Consider the following 27,157-nt stretch of genomic DNA (forward strand, 5'->3'; position numbering starts at 1 on the left):
CACGTGGAGCCAAGTTATTCACGTCTACAGTTACGCTCAGCGTGCAAGGCCCGGACAGATGAAAAAGAGCAAAATTTGGGGGCGTGCCACGCCCACATCGTACGGAATATCCCAAAATCCTTCGCAATTTAACGTCGGCCATCCGTCTAGTGTCCGTTGATGCAACAACGGACTCATTCGGTCAAACCCCCTAGGAGGAGTTCGTCGAGATACGACCCCAACTTCTGGCCCGAAAAAGGCCGGCGCCATCCAAAATGGCCGACTTCCTGTTCGTTTTCCAATATGGGTTCTTGAGACTTTTTGGTCCGTCCTGTCACGATAGACGTCTCCACCAAGTTTCGTGACGATCAGTGAAACTGGTGGCGGGGGCTAATTTTTTTTAAAATTCAAGGTGGCGCTAGAGAGCCAATTTTGGAACATTATATTTGAAACCCATAAAATATAAAATTTTTCGCCAGACCTGATGCGCTCGCCAAATTTGGTGAGTTTTCGGGCATGTTGAGGCCCTCAAAAAGGCCGACGGTTGGCAGAATAATAATAATAATAATAATAATAATAATAATAATAATAATAAACATTACGATTACAATAGGGCTTTCGCACTGGTCAGTGCTCGAGCCCTAATAATAATAAACATTACGATTACAATAGGGCTTTCGCACTGGTCAGTGCTCGAGCCCTAATAATAATAATAATAAACATTACGATTACAATAGGGCTTTCGCACTGGTCAGTGCTCGAGCCCTAATAAAAAGAAACGGAACGATTACAATAGGGCTTTCGCACTGGTCAGTGCTCGAGCCCTAATAAACATTACGATTACAATAGGGCTTTCGCACTGGTCAGTGCTCGAGCCCTAATAATAATAATAATAAACATTACGATTACAATAGGGCTTTCGCACTGGTCAGTGCTCGAGCCCTAATAATAATAAACATTACGATTACAATAGGGCTTTCGCACTGGTCAGTGCTCGAGCCCTAATTACGATTACAATAGGGCTTTCGCACTGGTCAGTGCTCGAGCCCTAATTAAAACTGCGAGCAGTGATGAGCGGGCTCGAGCACCCCGACGCGGTCGGGGGTACGCGCGGGTCGGGGGTACGCGCGGGTCGGGGGCGCGCGTGTGACCGGACGGGCGTGCGGACGCGCCGTACGAAAAACCGCGGCGATCGGATAAGCGGTAAGGGAGTTACGGCACTTGCAATTTTCCGCCAGGAGGGGGCGACGCCGGCGGCGAGGCGGGTGCGCGGTCACATCCCGTTTGACGCCCCGAACCGCCGTAAAAAAATTTGCGACGATCTGACCGCGCGGTAGGTAATTGCGGCGGATATACGTTTCCGCCTGCGGGTGGCGCTATAGAGTCTATGCGCCCACACGGTAACGGACCGGAGGGTACCCCGAACCACCAGAAAAAATTTGGGGCCGATCCGACCGTGCGGAAGGAAGTTACGGCAGATATACATTTCCACCAGTTGGTGGCGCTATAGCGTATGTACACACACTGTCATAGACCAGAGGGTACCCCGAACCACCAGAAAAAAGTTCGGGCAGATCCGACCATGTGGGAGGAAGTTAGGGCAGATATACATTTCCACCAGTTGGTGGCGCTATAGAGTCTATGTACACACACAGTCACAGAGTGGAGGGTGACCCGACCCAGCCAAAAAAATGTGGAGACGATCCGACCATGCATAAGGAAGTTACAGCAGATATACATTTCTGCTAGTTGGTGGCGCTATACAGTCTATGTACACACACAGTCATAGACCAGAGGGTACCCCAAACCTGCATTTTGTTGCTCTGTACCAGTGACATGAGCAATAACAATAAAGTTGAAACTAATCTAATCTAAACCACCAGAAAAAATTGGGCTCGATCCGACCATGTGGAAGGAAGTTACGGCAGATATACATTTCCACCAGTTGGTGGCGCTATAGTGTATGTACACACACTGTCATAGACCAGAGAATACCCCAATTTCAAGACCATCTGCCCATGCATAACAAAGTAACGGCAGATGTAAAAAATATAATTGAATAAAAAAGAATTATATCTTTCATATTCTGTCCAGGTTACACAATCATACATCTTTTAGTTACACAAGCACTTTCCCTGAAACCATGGCAGCCAGGTGACATAAAACCATGATGAAGATAGCCATATCACGATACATGGCATTGATGGACAATAAAACATTCAGTATGTTATATATACTGTATATTTAATCTTACGCTTTTTAGGTTAATTAAGTGGTTCTACAATGTTTTGTAGTACATAATCATATCCTAGAGCCAAAACAGATCAGCATTTAATGCATCACACATGAAGATACAGTTGCCTGTAATTCTATCCAAGGCCAGCAGGTGGTTTCGTGTGCACATGAAGCACATCAAGAAATGAATCATTTGTCGAACCAGTTGATTGAAATGGTTCAAAGCCTCACGGGGTGTCATCTCGCCATCATTATTGGACAAAGTCTGAGAAATCTCCATTTTAACTATATAACCTCAGGGTACATCAACATCAAAATGAGCATATGAGCATCTGGCAGAAATTGATGCAGCACATGGCTGAAATGCAGAAAGAATGACATTCTCATGGCATTAAGACACTTTAATAAACATTAACACATGAAACTTCTATACTTAGGACAGGTAAACCTCACCAACAAAAAATCACTCAGAAAGCATCGTTTTGAATAGTGGCCACCAACAACATTCAGTCATTTTCTACCGCTTTGTCCTCACAAGTGCTGGAGCCTATCCCAGCTGTCTACGGGCGAGAGGCGGGGTACACCCTGGAATGGTGGCCAGCCAATCACAGGGCACATATAGACAAACAACCATTCACATTACAGGAGCCAGGCAACAACATTTCAGTGGCAATTTCACTGCTGTGTTATTGTGCAATGACAATAAAGAAAGTTAATGTGTATGTTTACATTCATACCTATGGACAATTTGGAGTTGCCAATTAACATAGCTTGTTTTTTGGAATGTGGGAGGAAACCGGAGTACCCGCATTCACGCATGCAAGGGGAGAACATGCAAATTCAACACAGAGATGGCCGAGGGTGGAATTGAACCCTGGTCTCCTAGCTGTTAGGTCTGTGCGCTAACCACTTGACCACTGTGTAGCTGCCACCAAAAACATACAGGAGGTAATTCTTCAGTTTTTGAAGTCTTTGAAAGGTTTCCATAAATCCAGATCCAGCAGTACTTTCTGGAACACCATAAAACTGGATGACAGGGTCTTGGGGAACCGCAGGTCTCGTGCATACGTCAGTCCCATCAGATAGTAGCAGGCTTGGCTAAGATCCCCAAGAGTGCTGTGGACGGTGCTGCCCTCAATCACTATGCCATCTTTTCTTGAATGCTGGTTGATCCATCCTCAGCATCCTGCAGACATTGTAAAGACAGCTGTTAGGAGTTCACGTTCAACTTGCACGTCACAAGAGAAGTAGCACGTACTGTCTTCTGTTGTCCACAGTTGCTTTATAGCATACAAAAAGCAGCTCCATCTTTGTGTGTAGTGAAGAAAAAATAACTGTACTGCAGCTGTGCACTTGAGATTACATTTGCTAAAATGTTAAAACCTTGAAAAGCATGAAAAGTACAGTAGTATACCAACCTCAAAGTCCTGGAATAGGGCACTGGCATCTCCTGCAAGATAGTCAATAAGGCATCGGATGACAACGTCCCTTGTCTGCTCACGTTGGATTCCATCTGCCGGACAGAAAGTGTTTAAGTCTCAAACATTTCTATAGAATTTACATGAGAGGGAAGTTTGTAAGTAGTGATGCGAGCAAAAAAAAAATCAGACCTAAAATTTTTCCAGGCGCGTGAATATAACTGGATATTGTGGTGCGGTGTGCAAAGGATGTGAGAGATTGGAAACAGAAAACTAAGGAAGAAAAACCAAAAACTGTTCAAGTGGCTGTATGTAAGATTGTGGCTATTGTGGCTGTTGCTGGAGTGAAATAAAAAAAATCTGTATTGCAACTAGCAGCAGGAATGAAGCGGCAGTATCTGTTGTCACAGTGATATCTATTCAGGCTTGTGTAGCTTAAGCAGGTAGGATGGACGACTATGTTGCTTCTTACTCTCAGTCACAGTAACTAAAAGCAGAGGTCATGTCACTCAGGTGCTATGCGGGTTATTGTTTCACTTTTCCTGCCCTGACATTGTGTCTGTGCGCTGTGCACCTACAGAAGGCTTGTTGTCACATCTTTATTTCAAATTAACATGTTTTCTTAGTCGCTGACGACAGACATATCGTGCGATATTTTGTGTACTTCGTACATACGTATAGTTCCTTTTAGAAAGACTGGAGGAAAGGATGAGTAATAAATAGGAGAGAGAGTCAGACAAGATAAATGTCAGCTGTATGATGTGAACAGAGAATGGAGAGAAATGTGAATGAGACAGGTGGAATGATGACTATTGCAGGTAAGGTACAAATTTAATAGGTGGAGGATGGTTTTAATACCTGAAATAGAATGTTTGTCTGTGCTTGAATTCTTCCTCTGACAACGCTTTTCCTTGCTGGAAACAAGGACATCAGTTTTGGTGTCCTTTCGTCTCCCTTATGGCACCTTCCTCTCCTGAAAGAGGGATATGCAAGAAGAGACAAAAGAACCAGTGACAACAAAAAGTGAAGTGCATACTTAAGTATAACTGTGAAACATACAGTAGTTGTTTACAGTCCTTAATGTGTTTAACACAAAAAATCCAAATACTCACCTGTGAGACATTAAACAAGGTAGGCCACCTGTGCTTCATGTCACTGATGCTCATGTGTATGTCGTATGTTCCTCTATGTGCAAAAGTTCTCCACATCAAGTCCTTAATGACTGGGCTGTCTCTCTTCTTTAATTGGTGATTAGTTGGTTTTGGTTCAGCTCCTGGAGGATAGCGAGGAAGAATACCACTTCACCACTGTTCCATGTTTTAAGGGAGCAAGGACATCTTAAATGAAGACAGGGTACTTACAGCCACATCCATAAATACTGTGCTTGACGTGGTAATGCTTGAGAAGCTCCCCTTTTGAAGTATCCTCCAATGTGCAGCGCCTACATTGCCAGGCCACGGGCCGCCACCTTAAAAAGGAGCATAAACAGTGTTACGATGGTTTGTTTTTAAAAGTGCTGTGTAATTTCATGTACATCGTTTTTGGATTGCGTTTTAAATCCACAGTTCTAAAGAAAGAATTCAAATGCACATTCATTCATGCATTCATTTTCGATTGCTCATCCTCACGAGGGTCGCAAGGGGTGCTGGAGCCTATCCCAGCTGTCTTCGGGCGTGATGCAGGGTACACCCTGGACTGGTGGCCAGCCAATCCCAGGGCACATATAGACAAACAACCATTCACACTCACATTCATACCTATGGACAATTTGGAGTGGCTAATTAACCTAGCATGTTTTTGGAATGTGGGAGGAAACCGGAGTACCTGGAGAAAACCCACGCATGCACGGGGAGAACATGCAAACTCCACACAGAGATGGCCGAGGGTGGAATTGAACTGGCATCTTTTAGCTGTGAGGTCTGCACGCTAATCACTTGCCTGCCAAAAATGCACATTGACATTAATTATATCTCCAAATATAATTACAGGAAAACATGCAGTAATTCATAATTCGAATTAATATTTTGTATATAAAACCATGAATAATTTTAATTAATACTGTTGCCCATCTCTGTGTGGAGTTTGCATGTTCTCCCCGTGCATGCGTGGGTTTTCTCCGGGTACTCCGGTTTCCTCCCACATTCCAAAAACATGCAAATTTAATTCTAAGTAGACTCCAGCACCCCCCGCGACCTTCGTGGGGGTGAGCGGTAGAAAGCGAATGTTGAATATTCTTGTATTACATTTGTAATGAGCTCCGGAAGTACCTCGGCTGTTCCCACAAGAGCTTCCCATCGGAGCATATCGACACCACGTCATGTTACAAAAACAAAGTAAAACTAAGCAAAACACGGCGTACACACAAAGACCCGTTAAAGTTTGTTCGCCCAACGAACCATGTTAGCTGAGCAATTTGGTGGCTAGCAAACATAGCTAAAGTTAGCTTACGCACAACAGAATAGCGGTGACATTAAAAAACAACACCCAGCGTATTTGAAGGAAGACGGGGTCGGTATTAGTTTAAAAATTGCAAGTGCTCTACTTACCGAAGTATTGTCGTCCATATAACTTGCCCTGCTCGTCTTGTGTTGTGTTGCCGGAAACTGCGCCATAGACCTCTCATAACTCCACCCCTTTGGACGCGAAGGGGGCACGTCATGACGGTCTACGTCACCAAGCTTAAGCGCTGGACTTAAGCATTTATTTATGTAAGCGATTAAATGATTTTCAGAGGTTTTACTAAGTTAGTAAACTTTATTATTGTTATATTTAATAAGGCTCTGGGTCATTTTCTGCGTGTAGTATTTTGTACATCATTCTAATCGGTCAGATCCATTCGACAACCATTTGTTTACGTTTTATTCTGAAGCAGTGCGTTGCGGTGTGTGGAATGCATTGGAACATTTTGCTCTTTATGGAAAAGTGGTTGGCTCTTAAAAGAGCCGTTGTGGTGAATCTACTGCAGATTTGCAGCGTTTTCTCGGCGGAAGTTGAGATAGAGCGTCTCATTTCCCCTCTCGTTGACATGGCAACCGTCGGCGTTGTCGGAGGAAGACGCCAAGGACTCGGTTAATTCTTTTCCTCGCATTGCCATCGTTATGGCGATAGTTGCACTTGCAGCTTATTTATACAGTGAGCATGCAATGCCATTGGTTAGTTTTCCCTCAGTTCGTCCACGTAAACATGGTTTGGTTTAATTCGCCCAATTTCAAATTACATTCATTCCGCCAATAGCTGATCGATTGATAGGTGAGTGAGGCAGGATTGGTCAATTTAAAAAATATTGACCCGCCCAACTTTCACATTACATTCAATCAGACGATCGCTGATAGGTTGTTTGTTTGGTGACTTATGATTGGTCATTTGTCCAAAGGCGGAGCCTGACAGGTTGGTTTTGTGAGCTACGATTGGTCAGTTCTTCCACGGTGTGGTGCATGGTGCTATAAATGCTGCTTCGCGTGCCCACTCCCCCCCCTTTCTGCTCGACCGAACAGAAAACTTTTCGAGAGAACGCTTTTTGCATTGCCTCAGACAAAGACAAAGACAAAGGACCTAAATTCGACGGAAACTGCAGTTTGCCATTGTGTTGGACTTCATCTGCTGACATAGAGGTGAGTTTTTTTTAAATAGACTTAGTAAACTGAAATATATTCATTTGTAAGAATGAGCGCCATCGCAGGAATGCACGTCCGGTTGGAGCTTAACTCCATTTTGTTTTTTCTTCGGCTTTTTCTCCACATGTGTGTAATTTTATGTATTTGTATGTTGTCGTTGGTGTCGCCGCAAGGTAACTGCATGTTTGGGATACACTAACGGTCGGAACTTAACTCAATATAGCTCAAGTTATATTCGGCGGTGCTGCACGTAGGCCGCTTGTTCAGGATACACGAACGGTCGGAGCTTAACGCTGTATAGCGAAAATTATATTCGTTGTTGCCGCACCTTAAACGAGCCGTTAGCGGGCAAATTGGCGGCACCGATGACAAAGGCCCCGAAATGGCGGCGTCGTTGATGCCACAGGCCCCAAAATGGCGGTCCCCCCCCCCCCGCGCCATCTTATCGCAGCGGGCGGGGAGAAAATAAATTCTCACGGAAGCCACCGCACCGTAGGTTTTCAACTTTTTTACCTTTCTCTGTTTCCAATGATTTTAACCCCGTCACTCATCTAAACCACGAAGACGTCCACCTTAAGTTTTCTTCATTTTTCTTGTTTGCAATGATTAATCCGTCATTCATCCAAAGGGCCACACCCAAGTGTGCATGTGCCCACTCAAACGCACACAATATGAGGGGGGTGGGGGAAGATGGTGCTCTTGCAGTAAAACACACAGCTGGTGTTTATTTATTTATGTTTTCTGCATAATAGTTGTATTTATTGACAAAGTTTGATTTATCATTTTATCTCTGTGTGGAGTTTGCATGTATTCTGTGCGTGTGTGTTTCTCTGTGTACCCCCTCCCCCACTGGCGAATCCAAATTGTCCATAGGCATTAATGTGACTGTCAATGGTTGTCTCTGTGACCCATGCTTGGCTGGTGAGCAGGGTGTAGTCCACCTCTTGCCAGAATACAGCTCGGGTAGGCTCCAGCATGCCCACGACCCTTGTGAGGATAAGCAGCACAGAAAATAAATGGATTTATTCATTCATTTTCTACCGCTGCTGCAGGAGTCTATCCCAGTTGTATTCAGGCGAGAGGCGGGTACATCCTGGTTGTCAACCAATCACAGGGCACATAGAGACAACCATTTATACTCACTTTCATTTGACCCACACACACTCCATATTGTCTGTGGCCATGAATGTGACTGTGAATGGTTGTCTATGTGCCCTGTGTTTTGCTGGTGACCAGGATGTAGTCCACCTCTCGCCTGAATATAGCTGGGGTAGGCTCCAGCATGCCCGCGACCCTTGTGAGGATAGGCAGTACGTAAAATGTATGGATATGTTCATTCATTTTCTACTGCTGCTGCTGGAGTCTATCCCAGTTGTATTCGGGCGAGAGGGGTACATCCTGGTTGCCAGCCAATCACAGGGCACATATAGACAACCATTCACACCCACTTTCTTGCCTATGGACAATATGGCATCGCCAATGGGGGGCACGGAGAAAACCCACGCACACACGGGGTAACCAGAGAGCATGGAAAAGAGCATTTAGAAGCTTAAGTACATGGCGTGTGAACTGACATTGATTTCATTGTTTTCTTTTAGATGCCACGAAAGAAGGGTTTCCGTATGCGACGCACACCCAAGGCTACCCAAGCTGTTGACTGTGCAGTTGCAACAAAAGGTAGGGAAGAAGTATCTTCACTGTCACCAGTGGAGGTACCAACAGGTGGGTTACAAAAGGTGGTCAAAGGGTCATTTCATTAAGGCAATACAAGGTTTAAGTATGCAGGAACACAGTGTATGGCGATTGCCTTTTGTGCCACTGCTTTACACAGTATTAAAAATGTCTTGTTGTGGGATACTGCTGATCTTGACATGGCTGTTGTTGAAGGTGATCAGTTGTATGCTACTCTAAGGGAACGTCACGTAATTAGTCACCCATCCCACTTTTTGTGTGCCACAGAATTGCCCAAACAGGAGGTGATTGCTGGACACAAATTTGAGTTTTGTGTGAAGGATGATTATGCTTTAGGTGATGTCAATGTAGTTTCTGGCTATTATATTGAAAACGGGATTCATGTCACTTTGCATGATGCTTTGCACACAATGTTTGGCAAGTACAGCACATGCATTCTTACAGTTTGTCAAAGTAGTTGTGCCATCATTTGTGATGCTGGTCAGTATTGTCTGGTGGATTCGCACTCGCGTAGCTGTAATGGCATGGTGTGCAGTGATGGAACCAGTGTTGTTCTGTTTTGGTGGTCTTGATGCCCTTGCTAATCACATTAGCAATTTGGCTGCAGGGTTTGGTGGAGCAGAGAAACTTTTTGAAATAGCTGGTGTTGTTGTGACTGTTGTGGCTGACAGGAAACGTCACTTGGAGATGATGACTGGTGATGATGGCAAAAAGTTTAAAATGGCTGACATTTCTAGTACATGTGCATCTGATGTTGAGATCATCAGTGTTGTTACCACACAGCATGCCTTTTGTCCAATGCTTCAAAATGACTCCAAAGATGTGTGCCAACTTTTGAATATAGATTGTGAAGTCAAAACTGTGCCTGTCAATTTGCGTGTTGGACCCTTGGGAGCTCCCTGTAAAAAGGAGAGCATTGTTGCTGACGGCAACTGTTTTTTCCGTGCCATATCACAAGCAGTGAGTGGCACACAGAAAAATCACAGGAGAATTAGACTCCATGTGGTTAAACATATGGAAAAGCACTGTGGAGATTATGAGAAGCTTCTCAGGAGTGAGTACAGTTGTTTGACAGAGTATATTAGAGTTTCCAAAATGAAATATGTCAATAGCTGGGCAACTGAGGTGGAAATTCAGGCTGCAGCGGATAGTTTAGGAATAAATATCTTTACTTTTTACGGTGGTCGTTGGTTGAGATATAGTTCAAGGTCAGAATCCAGTCGTGGGATTTATTTGGACAACTCGAGTGGTAATCACTACGAGTGTGTGACATGTGTCAATGAGGGTCAGTTAGGAAGTTGCTTTGGCATTTGTCAGAATGGTACATCCAGGGCTCTACGTTAAAAACAAAAATGACTTGCCCATGGGGAATCCTTAAGGTGAGAACTACTTGCCCAAACTTGCCCCATGTAAAATGAAAAGACTGCCATAATGATATCATATATCAATATATGCTGATAATTCATCAGATAATAGTACTGATGCATTGTATTTGGAGGAATGTCTGAAAAATTGTGGAGATATATGTTAACATGGCAAGCCATGCTACCTTACACATGGTAGTCGTAGTAAGCAGTGATATTTATAAGTTGTGCACCACAATGAAACATTATTGAATAGACACATTTGTGTACTAGTAAAGTGTTTTTAATCCAGAAAAAATGCTCAATGGTCAAACAATAATTTGTGAAGCAAAGGTGAGAAAAATACACAGAAATGAAACCGCTAGGTTTTGTAGCTTGTGCAAAATCAGCACTTGGTATTGGATCTAATGGGTGGTGTTTCATTGTGACCACTTCAAATTGTCACAGCAATGTGATTCACTCACCTGTGCCATCATTTGATTTGCTGCCGCTAATAAAATACTTGTTTAGGAGGCACTGTTTCATCACTTTTGGTGTTTTCCTTCAGAAATTGTTGAAGAATTAGACGATGTTGGCAGGGACGCCATGATAGATGTTTTCCTAGTAAAACGATCGCTGATTGGTTGATCGCGAACAAGAACGGGTGTGGGTAAAACGCGGACTGTGGATTACGGACCGCGGTCTAAATAAACGATTCTGATTGGTCCATTTCAAGATTTGCAAGGATTGGTTTGCAAATTACCACTGGAATTACGCAGTCCGTGTTTTACCAACACCCAACAAGAACCGCTTTAAAAAAAACTCTTGGCAGTACGGCATGCTAAAGTGCACTTGCCCGACGGGAATATTAATGATTGGATTTACTTGCCCCAATTTTGTTTTAACTTGCCCCGGGCCATCGGTACAACGTTATTGTCGAGCCCTGGGTACATCTCAGGTCAGTCAGTATGGTACCAGGTCACATCGGCATCAAGTAATTTGCGCTGATAGTGAAGTAGCAGTTGGTTTGAATGATGTTGTTGAAACAGGCAAAGAAAAACATCAGTCCATGGTTCCACGTGTAAGCCCGTCCAAATATCTAAAAAGGAAAAGGGCCCTGGACAACAGATGTAAATATGTCGCTGACATGAGCATAAGGGAGACAAAGAAGGTAATGACTATGAAGAATTACAGAGAACAAGCAGTCTTTAGGCAGAGAAAGAAGACGAGGAGTGTTGAAAAGTATAGAAATGATGTCATTCATAAAAATAGAGTTAAAACATCTAGCATCTTTAAGTATAGGAATGACAGCTTGCATCGGGACAGGGTCAAGATGTGTAGTGTGAGTAAGTATAGACGTGACAGCTTGCATCGGGACAGGGTCAAGATGTGTAGTGTGAGTAAGTATAGAGGTGACAGCTTGCATCGGGACAGGGTCAAGTTGTGTAGTGTGAGTAAGTATAGAAGTGACAGCTTGCATCGGGACAGGGTCAAGATGTATAGTGCGAGTAAGTATAGAAGTGACAGCTTGCATCGGGCCAGGGTCGTTATGCAGGGCGTCAAAAAATATAAAATGGATACAAGGCACCGGGCCAGTGTCAAACTAGCCAGTATGAAGAAATATCACAGTAATTTAGAACGCAAAATGCGTGTCATTGCAGATGTGAAGGCACGAAGGCATGCTGCAAAGTTGCGAGAGGAAGAATTTGATGTTGTTGTTGAGAATTTTTTAGAGAAAGTGAAGAATGGGCCCCAATTTGTCTGCTGTGTGTGCCATAGGTTGATGTTTAAACATCAGGTCCTGCAGTGTCACAGAGCATTACAGCAAAAGTGCAAGTGCTTCTCTTGTGAACACGTGCATTAATGAGGATTATTTGCACAAATTTTTGTTGTTGGAGTCTGGTAGAGGGCAGCTGTGGGTTTGCTACACTTGCCATTACAAGATTAGCAAAGGGGAATTCCCACCTGAATGTGTGGCAAATAATTTGGGGGTGGACCCGATTCCTCCTGAGCTGGCTTGCTTAAACAGCTTAGAGCAACACTTAATTGCACTAAATATCCCCTTCATGAAAATGCTAGCTTTGCCTAAAGGGGGGCAAAATGGTGTCCATGGGCCTGTGACTTGTGTTCCGGCCAATGTTGTAGAAACGAAAAATTTGTTGCCACAGTCCAATATGGAAGGCTCTATGCTCCGTGTCAAACTCAAAAGGAAGCTGACTTACAAAGGACACTACGAGTACCATTTTGTTGACAGCATGCACATTCGTGAAGCCTTGAGGTATCTGAAAGAGTCTAATGTGCATTATGAAGATATAGAGTACAACGAGGAGTGGGTCAATGACTTTTGTAGGGAACCTGATGCCTCTCAGGTGGAGGACAGTGTTCCTGCAGTAGATGTCACACCGCCTCTAGATGCAGAAGATGAGCTTCTCCATGATAGACAGCAACACTGCATGTTTCAGGACACATGTTTAATGCCAGTTGACATTGGTCAGGAAGCGCTAGATCAGTATTACGACAATATATTGAATGTGGCTCCGGCAGAAGGCAATAATCCTGTGAGGTTGCTTTCTGACCATTCGAATGAAGCTAGATGTTTCCCAGTGTTGTTTCCACGCGGCCGTTTCACGTTTCATGACACTCGACAATATAGGCTGACGGCATCGCGATATTTCAATAATCGTATCATGCATGCTGATAAGCGGTTTGGGCAGAATGTGGAATACATATTCTATGCTCAGTACTTGTGTGAACTTGTGCAGGTGGTGTCGAGCATTTCCATTGCTTTACGCAAAGGAATTGCTGGTTTGGTGGCAAAAATGGCCAAGGATTTGTTGACCAACGATGAGTCGTTAAAGACATTGTTGGAATGTGACCAGGGCTATCGTTTTCTGAAGCCCATCAGAGGCACTCCAGCCTTTTGGCAGAGTACGCAGCGCGATATTTTGGCTTGTGTGCGTCAGCTTGGTGTTCCCACGTGGTTTTGCTCTTTTTCGTCTGCTGATTTACAGTGGCAAAACTTGGTAGACTGTGTTTTGAGGCAAGAGGGTAGAACGCAAACGGCTGCAGAGTTGGAGTGGGCTGACAGGTGTGATTTGTTGAGACGGAATCCTGTGACTGCTGCACGGATGTTTGATTTCCGGTGGCATGTCTTTCTCAGAGAGGTGATAATGTCTTCGAGCCAACCGATTGGCAAAGTTGTAGACTATTTTTACCGGGTGGAATTTCAGCAGCGTGGTTCCCCGCATGTACATTGTTTGTTCTGGGTCGAGAATGCCCCACGTATTGAAGTGAACTTAGATGAAGAAGTCACAAAGTTTATTGATAGATATGTTACTTGTGAATTGCAGCCACAGGATGAAGGATTGACAGAGACAGTGTCTTCCGTACAGCAGCATTCTAAGAGACACTCTAAAACGTGCAAAAAGAAAAACACAGTGTGTCGTTTCGGTTTTCCCAAACCTGTGTCAGGACGAACATTTATTAGCCATCAGTTTGACGGACAGGGACAAAAAACATGCACTTGTTAGGTTAGCCAATCAACCGGTGTTAAAACATGCACATGTCCAAAAGCATCCCAAAATGCCGTAAACATGAAAGCAGAAGAGGCGTCGGAAATCATAAAATCCATTAAAACAGCCCTGGCTGACGAGAACCACGCATATCAAAGCGTGGAACATTTGTTCCATAGTCTCGGTATAACACAAAATACTTTAGAGGCCGCACATCGCCGCGTGGGTCGTCGTACGGAAGTCATAATGAAGCGTCAAATCAATGAGGTTTGGATCAATCCATACAGCAAACCTCTGCTTAAATGCTGGAATGCTAATATGGACATCCAGTATGTCGTTGATGCGTATGCGTGCGTGGTTTATATAATCTCGTATATTTCCAAAGCTGAGAGGGAGATTGGATTGCTGCTGAGTAATGCCCAGAAAGAAGCATCCAAACAGGCAAACGTCAGTGCCAAAGAGGCCTTAAAAGGTCTTGGCAGTGTGTACCTGCACAATAGAGACGTGTGTGCACAAGAGGCCGTTTACCGGGTGACAAATATGCATCTTAAGGAATGCTCGCGCAAAGTAGTTTTTGTTCCAACAGGGGACAATGTGGTCAAAATGAGTTTGCCTGTGAGTGTTTTGCGTCAAAAAGCTTCATCGGCCGAATTAACAACGGAAGACATGTGGATGACCAGCATTGTCGACCGTTATAAAAACAGACCAAACGACGACACGTTTAATGATATGTGCTTGGCACAATTTGCTTCGGAATACCGCATCATTAGCAAAAACGAAAGGTCGGCATCCAAAATAGAACTTAAAAACAACTACGGACATGTGACAAAACGTACACGGACTAAACCTGCCGTAGTACGCTCTGCGCGCTTTTCAGAAACCAAAAACCCTGAGTTGTATTATCGTAGCCTTTTGCAGTTGTATCTGCCATACCGGGTGGATTTGCAGTTAAGACCTGCCAACTGCCCAACATTTGAAGAATTTTATGACAATGGTGCGGTCCGATTAAATGATGGGTCGATGCATTCTGTTCAATCCATAGTGGAAACAAATAAACAACATTTCGACAGCGACGGGGATGAACTGGACAGCATCCAAAGATCTATTGATCACAGCGGTGTTGCTGAGGATGCGTGGTGTCTGCTGTGTCCAGAGCAAGAATTGGAAAGGCTACAATGCGAAGAAGAACGCCGGGAAAAACAACAGTTGGTCGAAGAAGAGGCAGAAGTAATACCTGACTTGGCAAATGAAAATAGAACCGCTCTAAACTTACAAAAGCAAAAGTCAATGAGTCGAAATGATGGCTTGGCATTGATACGCTCCCTAAATAATACTCAAATGGACATTTTTTACAAAATTAGACAGTGGTGCCTTGATAAAGTAGGTGGGAGAAAACCCGAGCCTTTACACTTATTCATCACAGGTGGTGCCGGGACAGGAAAAAGCCACCTAATTAAAGCCATCCAATATGAGGCTACCAGGTTGTTGTCAACAATGTGTCGGCAACCGGACAATATTTCTGTCTGTCTAGCTGCACCAACAGGGATTGCTGCTTACAATTTGAATGCCACAACAATACACAGCACATTGAGCATCGGCAAGGATACCCGTTTGCCTTACACACCACTGGGTGAGGAAACGGTCAATTCCTTGCGTGCCAAGTTTGCGGACCTCCAAATTTTGATTATTGATGAAATATCGATGGTTGATCACAAGTTGTTGACGTACATTCATGGTAGGCTCCGACAAATTAAGCAAACCGGTGACTATGCTGCATTTGGCAACGTCAGCATCATCGCCGTCGGGGATTTTTACCAGTTACCGCCAGTCAAAGGAAAGCCTCTTTATGTCGAAGACGCCACTTTCAACTTGTGGACAAATCTTTTCAGTGTTGTCGAACTGACAACGATAGTCCGGCAAAAAGATAATCAGTTTGCAGCATTGCTAAATAGACTCCGCAAATATCCAAAAGGTGCGGCGTTGTTGGAAACAGACATAGAACTTTTGAAACAGCGCGAAACGGGTGAGGTCAGCTCCGCGTTACATGTGTTTCCAACCAATCAACAAGTAAACGAATACAATCTAAAACAGCTTTTCAGGATCTGTCCGGAGTACACAACAATAAAAGCTGAGGATTTCAGCCAAAACAAAAAATCCGGTAAATTAGAAAGAAAAGTAGGGCACCACAGCAAGGTTTACAACACGTGTTTAGAGGAAACTCTGCACATCGCTAAAGATGCACGTGTAATGCTTTGCAAAAACATCGATATTGACGACGGCTTAGTTAACTGGGTTAGTGGCACTGTCTCTGATGTTCTTTTCCAAAAGGATGACACATTTCCGAGTAAGATCTATATAAAGTTTGATGATGCCAAAGTAGGTCAACAAAGGCGCGCACAAACTGCTGAGTCTGTCACGCTAAAAGACAGTACATTTATTCTGCCAGAGGAAGAAAAAGTAACTAAAAGCGGTGGCATGCGTCGCCAGTTCCCTCTGAAGCTCGCTTGGGCTTGCACGGTACATAAAGTCCAGGGTGTTACCGTGAGCAATGTAGTTGTGTCTCTAGACAGGGTGTTTTCCGCAGGGCAGGCGTATGTTGCATTGAGTCGGGTCACAGCTTTAGACGGTTTGATTATTGAAAAGTTTAATGCCGAAAAGATTTACTGTAATGATGCCATTAAGAATGCTGTAGGTAGGATGCCAGCATTTTTGACAGAAAGTGAACCAACACAAACAAATGTACAACCACCACATTTCACAATTTATTTGATGAATGTCCAAAATTTGACGAAACATGCGTCAGATTTGGCAGCATGTACACAGCACCTGCAGCCTAACTGCATCGCTGTGACAGAAACGTGGCTGCCAACGGCATGTACACCCAGCAGTGTAACCATTCCTGGGTATCATTTCCATAGCCAACCACGATGTTTGTCTTACTCCAGCAGTAACCCTGCTTTGGTAGAATTACAAGGGCAACAGCATGGCGGAGTTGGCATGTACATTGCAGACCACCTGCACTGTAGTGTTGTCTCCGCCCCAAACTTCAACTTGGAAGTTTTACTGGTGAACTGCTCCTCACCCAGTGTGTTAATAGCAGTTGTGTATCGACCACCCTCCTATCCAATGGCGTTGTTTCAAGGTCACCTTGGCACGCTGCTGGATTGGTTGCACCAGAAGTACGCCAGCATTGTCGTACTGGGAGATTTTAATGAAAATTTGTTAAAATCTTCCACTATCAGCACATTCATGGCTACGAAAGGGTTCTGCCAGTCAGTCAAACATCCTACCACAGAAAAGGGTACACTAATTGACCATGTATATGTCAAAACATCACACTTTGATGTAGAATCGGTTGTGATGCCCACTTATTTCAGTGATCATGAAGGGATTTTGTGCTCTTTTAAACACTAAATTTAAAACACACACACATACACATTCCACTTCAGCGTTCTTCTGGCAGTCTTATGGTGTAAGTGTAGTGTATAGTGTAAAATAGGTTTAGGTTCAACCAGTGGACAATTTACAATCCACGAGTTTACTTGCCCACGAGAACGGTGGATTGTATTTGTCAATCACTGAATGAACGTGTAAGTGTAGTGTATAGTGTAAAATAGGTTTAGGTTCAACCAGTGGACAATTTACAATCCACGAGTTAAGATCCCAATTTCTGTCAAACCAGTAAATTAACATGTACATAATGTAAACATGTAAATATTGTAAACATGTAAATATTGTAAACATGTAAATATTGTAACATCTGCATGTATTTTAAATAGTGTAAATATGTATATATGTAAATATGTATATATGTAAATATGTAAATGTGTATATATGTAAATAGTACCTGATGAAATGATCCCAGTGCTGCCTCACTCACCTGTCCTCTTGTCTTGATAGTTACCGCCTGTCTGCCTTAAAGTTAAATACTAAAGGGATTCAAACCTTTTTCAACAGTTATTTTTCTAACCAAATTGTATTAGTCAATCACTGGCGCAAAATTCAACCACTGCCCAAAATTAAGAATCAAAGGGATTAAAACTAAGACTTTTCTGAACACGTTGGTATTTTTCTAACCAGTGGACATTTTCCAATCCGTGAGTTTACTCTTCCGAGAACGGTGGATTGTGTTTGTCAATCACTGGCGAAAAATATGTTTTTTCAGACACGGTAATGCAAACAATGAGGGCAATGTAAATATGTAAATGAATATGTGAATATGTAAACATGTAAACATGTAAACATGTAAACATGTAAACATGTAAACATGTAAACATGTAAACATGTAAACATGTAAACATGTAAATATGTGAATGTATATTGTGACTAACCTCTGCTCTTGTCTTTCCAGTTGCCGGCTGTCTTCAGTTCCACGCACATGATCTTTATATTAAACATAGTAGCAGTAGAAGTGCATGCGTATGTTAACATAGTAGCAGTAGAAGTACATGCGTAGATTTAACATAGTAGCAGTAGAAGTACATGCGTAGATTTAACATAGTAGCAGTAGAATAGCATAGAAGTAAAACTAATCCCATAAGTGCATCATACCAACTATTATAATAGCAATGTAGTCGTTTGCATGCATGTGAGTTTTCATCAACAGGACAAGACCCCTCTGACGGTGTGAGTGTCCTCTGACAACTGCTGCATGTGGTAAGATATGGAGCTGTTTTCACTATTCATATTGGTCAAATTCTGTTCATGTGTGAAACACTTGACTTTTTTGCCACTTGACATTATACTCGCATGTGATTTCTCCCGATACGTAAACCGGGCTCCAGACCACAAGTTAAACTTTGCTTAGTAAATAAAATACATCTTGAAATGTTGCCAGTCACATAAAAACAATTTCTTTTTGACCAACTAGCTTTAATTAGCTGGAAGTTGGAAACACCTCCACTATGCTAAATGGGGCACAGAATCTTAGATGAGTTTATGTTCTGCAGGGGAAAAATGTTAACCTGTTAACCAAAATGTATGGGGGCCTTGTGCTTGTGCTACTAAAATTATACATAGAATGCCATGGTACTTGTAGTAAAAAAAACCTTCCTCATGCTGTCTTCTTTGACTTTTTATATGATCATAGCAAGTTTACTAACACATTTGCTTTCACTCTTTCTCTGACCTGTAGTGAATGCTGGCTGCTTCCAGAGGAGCACCCACCGTTGCACCTTGACATCCACCCATTGATGACTAGATAGGATACTGGTGATTCCAGGAACTGGTCATCGTGGGACTGCAACTGCTGATCCTTTCCTCCACCCATTCTTAACCCTCTGTCCTTTCTTCACCACTGTCTACCTACCATCTCTCCATGTCATCCCTCTCAACCCAACCGGTCGAGACAGAAGGCCGCCCCATAGAGCCTGGGTTCTGTCCAAGGTTTCTCAGAGTTTTTCCTTGCCTCCGTTGCCAAGTGCTTGCTCGTGTGGGGTTCAGTTGGTTCTCTTTCTAGATAACTTCCATATGATGATTAGAATTGGCACTAAATAAAATAAATTGGCTTGACATAACTGCTTTTGTCATTTCTGCATGTTTAGTACATAACCCCACACGTGTTCATTCATAGTTTAGACAATCTACAATGTCAACTCGGTCTCTGCTGCTATCCTGCAAAACACTCCACCCACTTTGACCCTGGGTAGACCACAGAGATGCTTCACAGACCAAGGACCCAACCAGCAATCGTGATGGAGTCCACCAGCATGGCACATCAAGATATAGCTGGGATTGGTTCCAGCACACCTATGACCCATGTGGAGGATGAACAGCATAGAAGGATGGTATAATGATGAATGTCAGCATAATTGTGTCCATAATTGACTGTGTGGCAGGGTGCTATGACAGATATTGACAACTCTTTCAAAGGTGGGTATGTGCTCATGTCCTGTTTGATGTCACAACTCCCTAAAAGTCTTGGGACAGACAGACTATGTAGAATGTAGTTCTACTTTTCTGGAGGTTGGTGGCGCTATACAGTCTAAGGTGGGTACATGGTCATGTCCTGTCTGCCACCATAGAAAAAATCAGACCATATAGGATGGAGTTATACAATTCAAACAGTTGGTGGCGCTATATGTACACAGACTGATTTGGAGAAGATCCGACCATGTGGAAGGAAGTTGCGGCAGATATACATTTCAACCAGTTGGTGGCGCCTTAGAGTATGTACACAGTATAACAAACTAGAGATTGACCCAACACACCAAAAAAAATTTCAAGACAATCTGACCATGAATCAGGAAGTTACGGCAGATGTACATCTCTGCCTGTTGGTGGCGCTATACAGTATGTGCACACACAGTCATAGACCAGAGTGTACCCCAGACCACCAGAAAAAATTTGAGGCATATCCGACCATGTGGAAGGAAGTTACAGCTGATATACATTTCCACCAGTTGGTAGCGCTATACAGTCTATGTACACACAGTATAACAGACCAGAGATTGACCCAACACACCCAAAAAAAATTTCAAGAGAATCTGACCATGACTCAGGAAGTTACGGCAGATATACATTTCCACCAGTTGGTGGCGCTGTGTTTTGAACATGGGTTCTGGAGCGTTAGGTGCGTCCTGTCATGATAGACGTCTCCACCGAAAATCATAGTGATATGTGCCACGGGTGGCGAGGGATAATGAATTGAAACTTCTAGGTGGCGCTAGTGTGTCAATTTAGATTGGTGTCACATGGGAGCACCACCAGGGCGCTCAGGCCTGGATTCTGACCTTACGTGTAAGATTTCAGCAGCCTGTGACCTTCTGCGGGCGAAATATGAGCCTTCGATGGTCAATGGCGAAGGCTGACCATTCGCCGTGGCCACGCCCACCACATGTGCTTTACACACATCACAGTCCATCGACTGACATCAGTCTGTCAGTCAAACTGTGTATTGACTTTGATGTACATTGCTTCAAGGCAAGGCCAGACACCAGGCAGGGCCAGATAAGGTAAAAGTTAAGGTTAAAGTAAAAGTTTGGTGGCGTGCCACGCCCACATCCTAAGTAGCAGCCCAAAATCCTTCGCAATTTAACGTGGGCCATCCGTCTAGTGTCCGTTGATGCTACAACGGACTCATTTGGTCAAACCCCCTAGGAGGAGTTCGTCGAGATACGACCTCTACTGACGCCCCCAGATGGCCGCCACCACCTAAAATGGCGGACTTCCTGTTGGTTTTTGAACATGGGTTCTTGAGACTTTTTTGTGCGTCCTGTCACGAGTGATGTCTCTTCCGAAAATCATGCCCATACGTGCAACGGGAGGCGAGGGATAATTATTTTAAAACTTCTAGGTGGCGCTAGTGAGTCAATTTGGCTTGGTTTCAAATGGGGGCCCCACCAGGGCCCTCAGGCCTGGAATCTGCCCCCCCGTATGAGTTTTCAAGCACATGCGACCTTCTGCGGGCGAATGATGACCCTTTCTTTGTAAACGGCGAGGCCTGAGCATTCGCCGCCAGGCCACGCCCACCACGTGCACTTTCCCTGCATCATGGTCCATCAACAGGCTTCACCAGGCTGTCAGGCAGTGACCTTGTGACCTCGGTGTTCATCTGATGAATCTCCTGGCAGAAAAGGCCTCATGTAGATCACACGCCTTTAGCCTGTCGCCAATAGGTGGCGCTGCGACGAAATCAGGAAGTGACCTGCGGGGACCTTCGGGGCGGGGCCATGATCACATGTACCAAGTATGATGAAGATCTGACCACGTGGAGCCAAGTTATTCACGTCTACAGTTACGCTCAGCGTGCAAGGCCCGGGCAGATGAAAAAGGGCAAATTTTGGGGGCGTGCCACGCCCACATCGTACGGAATATCCCAAAATCCTTCGCAATTTAACGTCGGCCATCCGTCTAGTGTCCGTTGATGCAACAACGGACTCATTCGGTCAAAACCCCTAGGAGGAGTTCGTCGAGATACGACCCCAACTTCTGGGCCGAAAAAGGCCGCCGCCATCCAAAATGGCCGACTTCCTGTTCGTTTTGAAATATGGGTTCTTGAGACTTTTTGGTCCGTCCTGTCACGATAGACGTCTCCACCAAGTTTCGTGACGATCGATGAAACTGGTGGCGGGGGCCAATTTTTTTTTAATTTCAAGGTGGCGCTAGAGAGCCAATTTTGGAACATTATATTTGAAACCCATAAAATATCAAATTTTTCGCCAGACCTGATGCGCTCGGCAAATTTGGTGAGTTTTCGGGCATGTTAAGGCCCTCAAAATGGCGCTCAAAGGCGCGGAAGAATAATAATAATAAGAAGAATTAAAACTGCAAGCAGTGATGAGCGGGCTCGAGCACCCCGACGCGGTCGGGGGTACGCGCGGGTCGGGGGTACGCGCGGGTCGGGGGCGCGCGCGTGACCGGACGGGCGTGCGGACGCGCCGTACGAAAAACCGCGGCGATCGAATAAGCGGTAAGGGAGTTACACACACTGTCATAGACCAGAGGGTACCCCGAACCACCAGAAAAAAATTTGGGCAGATCCGACCATGTGGGAGGAAGTTACGGCAGATATACATTTCCACCAGTTGGTGGCGCTATAAAGTCTATGGACACGCAGATTCAAAGAGTGGTGGGTGACCCGACCGACCAAAAAAAATTTAGAGACGATCCGACCATGTGGAAGGAAGCTATGGCTATATACATTTCCGCCAGTTGGTGGCGCTATAGAGTGTATGTACACAAACAGTAATAGACCAGAGGGTACCCCAAACCACCAGAAAAAATTTGGGACCGATCCGACCATGTGGAAGGAAGTTACGGCAGATATACATTTTCACCAGTTGGGTGCGCTATAGAGTCTACGTACACACACAGTCACAGAGTGGAGGGTGACCCAACCCAGCAAAAAAAATTTGGTACCGATCCGACCATGTGGAAGGAAGATACGGCTGATATACATTTCCACCAGTTGGTGGCGCTATAGAGTCTATGTACACACAGTATAACAGACCAGAGATTGACCTAACCCAGCCAAAAAAATGTGGAGACGATCCGACCATGCATAAGGAAGTTACGGCAGATATACATTTTCGCCAGTTGGTGGCGCTATACAGTCTATGTACACACACAGTCATAGACCAGAGGGTACCCCAAACCACCAGAAAAAATTTGGGGCCGATCCGACCATGTGGAAGGAAGTTACAGCTGATGTACATTTCCACCAGTTGGTGGCGCTATAGAGTCTATGTACACACTGTATAACAGACCAGAGATTGACCCAACACACCAATAAAAATTTCAAGACAATCTGACCATGAATCAGGAAGTTACGGCAGATATACATTTCCACCAGTTGGTGGCGCTATAGAGTCTATATACACACACAGTCACAGACTGGAGGATGACCGAACCCACCCAAAAAAAATTGGAGACGATCCGACCATATATAAGGAAGTTACGGCAGATATACATTTCCACCAGTTGGTGGCGCTGTGTTTTGAACATGGATTCTGGAGCGTTAGGTGCGTCTTGTCATGATAGACGTCTCCACCGAAAATCATAGTGATACGTGCAACGGGTGGCGAGGGATAATGAATTGAAACTTCTAGGTGGCGCTAGTGTGTCAATTTAGATTGGTGTCACATGGGAGCACCACCAGGGCGCTCAGGCCTGGATTCTGACCTTACCTGTAAGATTTCAGCAGCCTGCGACCTTCTGCGGGCGAAATATGAGCCTTCGATGGTCAATGGCGAAGGCTGACCATTCGCCGTGGCCACGCCCACCACATGTGCCTTACACACATCACAGTCCATCAACTGACATCATCAGTCTGTCAGTCAAACTGTGTCGGGGGCGCGCGCGTGTCCCGACGGGCGCGCGGACGCGCCGTTTGAAAAACTGTGGCGATGGGATAAGCGGTAAGGGAGTTACGGCACTTGCAATTTTCCGCCAGGAGGGGGCGACGCCGGCGGCGAGGCGGGTGCGCGGTCACGTCCCGTCCGACGCCCCGAACCGCCATAAGAAAATTCGCGACGATCGGACCGTGCGGTAGGTACTTGCGGCGGATATACGTTTCCGCCTGTGGGTGACGCTATACAGTCTATGCGCCCACACGGTAACGGACCGGAGGGTACCCCAAACCACCAGAAAAAATTAGGTGCCGATCCGACCGTGCGGAAGGAAGTTACGGCTGATATACATTTCCACCAGTTGGTGGCGCTATAGCGTATGTACACACACTGTCATAGACCAGAGGGTACCCCGAACCGCCGGAAAAAAATTTGGGCAGATCCGACCATGTGGGAGGAAGTTACGGCAGATATACATTTCCACCAGTTGGTGGCGCTATAGAGTCTATGGACACGCAGATTCAAAGAGTGGAGGGTGACCCGACCGACCAAAAAAAAATTTAGAGACTATCCGACCATGTGGAAGGAAGTTACGGCTATATACATTTCCACCAGTTGGTGGCGCTATAGAGTCTATGTACACACACACAGTCATAGACCAGACGGTACCCCAAACCACCAGAAAAAATTTGGGACCGATCCGACCATGTGGAAGGAAGTTACGGCAGATATACATTTTCACCAGTTGGTGGCGCTATAGAGTCTATGTACACACACAGTCATAGACCAGAGGGTACCCCAAACCACCAGAAAAAATTTGGGGCCGATCCGACCATGTGGTAGGAAGTTACAGCTGATATACATTTCTACCAGTTGGTAGCGCTATAGCGTATGTACACACACTGTCATAGACCAGAGGGTACCCCGAACCACCGGAAAAAAATTTGGGCAGATCCGACCATGTGGGAGGAAGTTACGGCAGATATACATTTCCACCAGTTGGTGGCGCTATAGAGTCTATGGACACGCAGATTCAAAGAGTGGAGGGTGACCCGACTGACCAAAAAAAATTTAGAGACGATCAGACCATGTGGAAGGAAGTTACAGCTATATACATTTCCACCAGTTGGTGGCGCTATAGAGTCTATGTACACACACAGTCATAGACCAGAGGGTACCCCAAACCACCAGAAAAAATTAGGGGTCGATCCGACCATGTGGAAGGAAGTTACAGCTGATATACATTTCCACCAATTGGTGGCGCTATACAGTCTATGTACACACAGTATAACAGACCAGAGATTGACCCAACACACCAAAAAAAAATTCAAGACAATCTGACCATGAATCAGGAAGTTACGGCATATATACATTTCCACCAGTTGGTGGCGCTGTGTTTTGAACATGGGTTCTGGAGCGTTAGGTGCGTCCTGTCATGATAGACGTCTCCACCGAAAATCATAGTGATACGTGCAACGGGTGGCGAGGGATAATGAATTGAAACTTCTAGGTGGCGCTAGTGTGTCAATTTAGATTGGTGTCACATGGGAGCACCACCAGGGCGCTCAGGCCTGGATTCTGACCTTACGTGTAAGATTTCAGCAGCCTGTGACCTTCTGCGGGCGAAATATGAGCCTTCGATGGTCAATGGCGAAGGCTGACCATTCGCCGTGGCCACGCCCACCACATGTGCTTTACACACATCACAGTCCATCAACTGACATCATCAGTCTGTCAGTCAAACTGTGTATTGACTTTGATGTACATTGCTTCAAGGCAAGGCCAGACACCAGGCAGGGCCAGATAAGGTAAAAGTTAAGGTTAAAGTAAAAGTTTGGTGGCGTGCCACGCCCACATCCTAAGTAGCAGCCCAAAATCCTTCGCAATTTAACGTGGGCCATCCGTCTAGTGTCCGTTGATGCTACAACGGACTCATTCGGTCAAACCCCCTAGGAGGAGTTCGTCGAGATACGACCCCTACATCCTCCCCCAAATGGCCGCCGCCACCTAAAATGGCCGACTTCCTGTTGGTTTTTGAACATGGGTTCTTGAGACTTTTTTGTGCGTCCTGTCACGAGTGATGTCTCCTCCGAAAATCATGCCCATACGTGCAACGAGAGGCGAGGGATAATTATTTTAAAACTTGTAGGTGGCGCTAGTGAGTCAATTTGGCTTGGTTTCAAATGGGGGCCCCACCAGGGCCCTCAGGCCTGGAATCTGCCCCCCCTTATGAGTTTTCAAGCACATGCGACCTTCTGCGGGCGAATGATGACCCTTTCTTTGTAAACGGCGAGGCCTGAGCATTCGCCGCCAGGCCACGCCCACCACGTGCGCTTTTCCTGCATCATGGTCCATCAACAGGCTTCACCAGGCTGTCAGGCAGTGACCTTGTGACCTCGGTGTTCATCTGATGAATCTCCTGCCAGAAAAGGCCTCATGTAGATGACACGCCTTTAGCCTGTCGCCAATAGGTGGCGCTGTGACGAAATCAGGAAGTGACCTACGGGGACCTTCGGGGCGGGGCCATGATCACATGTACCAAGTATGATGAAGATCTGACCACGTGGAGCCAAGTTATTCACGTCTACAGTTACGCTCAGCGTGCAAGGCCCGGACAGATGAAAAAGGGCAAAATTTGGGGGCGTGCCACGCCCACATCGTACGGAATATCCCAAAATCCTTCGCAATTTAACGTCGGCCATCCGTCTAGTGTCCGTTGATGCAACAACGGACTCATTCGGTCAAACCCCCTAGGAGGAGTTCGTCGAGATACGACCCCAACTTCTGGCCCGAAAAAGGCCGCCGCCATCCAAAATGGCCGACTTCCTGTTCGTTTTACAATATGGGTTCTTGAGACTTTTTGGTCCGTCCTGTCACAATAGACGTCTCCGCCAAGTTTCGTGACGATAGGTTAAACTGGTGGCGGGGGCCAATTTTTTCCAAATTAAAAGGTGGCGCTAGAGAGCCAAATTTGGAACATGATATTTGGGACCCCTAAAATATCAAATTTTTCGCCAGACCTGACGCGCCTGCAAAAATTGGTGAGTTTTGGGGCATGTTAAGGCCCCCAAAAAGGCGATCATTTCGGGAGAATAATAATAATAATAATAATTAAAACTGCAAGCAGTGATGAGCGGGCTCGAGCACCCCGACGCGGTCGGGGGTACGCGCGGGTCGGGGGCGTGCGCGTGACCGGACGGGCGTGCGGACGCGCCGTACGAAAAACTGCGGCGATCGGATAAGCCGTTAGGGAGTTACGGCACTTAAAATTGTCCGCCAGGAGGGGGCGACGCCGGCGGCGAGGCGGTTGCGCGGTCACGTCCCGTCCGGCGCCCCAAACAGCCATAAAAAAATTTGTGACGATCGGACCGTGCGGTAGGTACTTGCAGCGGATATACGTTTCCGCCTGTGGGTGGCGCTATACAGTCTATGCGCCCACATGGTAACGGACCGGAGGGTACCCCGAACCACCAGAAAAAATTAGGTGCCGATTGGACCGTGCGGAAGGAAGTTACGGCTGATATACATTTCCACCAGTTGGTGGCGCTATAGCGTATGTACACACACTGTCATAGA

General features: G+C 45.3%; 1 protein-coding gene and 1 long non-coding RNA gene across 3 annotated transcripts; one reads left to right on the forward strand and one right to left on the reverse strand.

The window, feature by feature from the left end:
* Nucleotides 1-2,252: 2,252 nt before the first annotated feature.
* Nucleotides 2,253-6,269, reverse strand: LOC131129910 (uncharacterized). Its single transcript, XR_009129919.1, has 6 exons — nt 6,179-6,269; nt 4,994-5,100; nt 4,745-4,905; nt 4,491-4,605; nt 3,633-3,727; nt 2,253-3,400 (listed from the first exon to the last, which is right to left on the reverse strand). It is a non-coding gene; the product is annotated as an uncharacterized LOC131129910 (long non-coding RNA).
* Nucleotides 6,270-6,528: 259 nt separating this feature from the next.
* On the forward strand, nt 6,529-19,309 carry LOC131129908 (uncharacterized). Of its 2 annotated transcripts, none has more exons than XM_058073852.1 (3): nt 6,529-7,243; nt 8,845-18,449; nt 18,928-19,309. In XM_058073852.1, the coding sequence occupies exon 2, from the start codon at nt 11,120-11,122 to the stop codon at nt 12,143-12,145; it is 1,026 nt and encodes a 341-aa protein (XP_057929835.1). In that variant the 5' UTR covers nt 6,529-7,243; nt 8,845-11,119; the 3' UTR covers nt 12,146-18,449; nt 18,928-19,309. Both variants share the same exon structure in this region, with proteins under 2 accessions (XP_057929835.1, XP_057929836.1).
* Nucleotides 19,310-27,157: the final 7,848 nt, after the last annotated feature.

The sequence above is a fragment of the Doryrhamphus excisus genome, chromosome 5 (genome assembly GCF_030265055.1).
Source record: "Doryrhamphus excisus isolate RoL2022-K1 chromosome 5, RoL_Dexc_1.0, whole genome shotgun sequence".
In the NCBI taxonomy this organism is placed as follows: domain Eukaryota; kingdom Metazoa; phylum Chordata; class Actinopteri; order Syngnathiformes; family Syngnathidae; genus Doryrhamphus; species Doryrhamphus excisus.

Bases quoted from the DNA above. Each gene is read 5' to 3' on its own strand.
- LOC131129908 (XM_058073852.1), top strand. From the start codon at position 11,120: ATGCTAAAGTGCACTTGCCCGACGGGAATATTAATGATTGGATTTACT.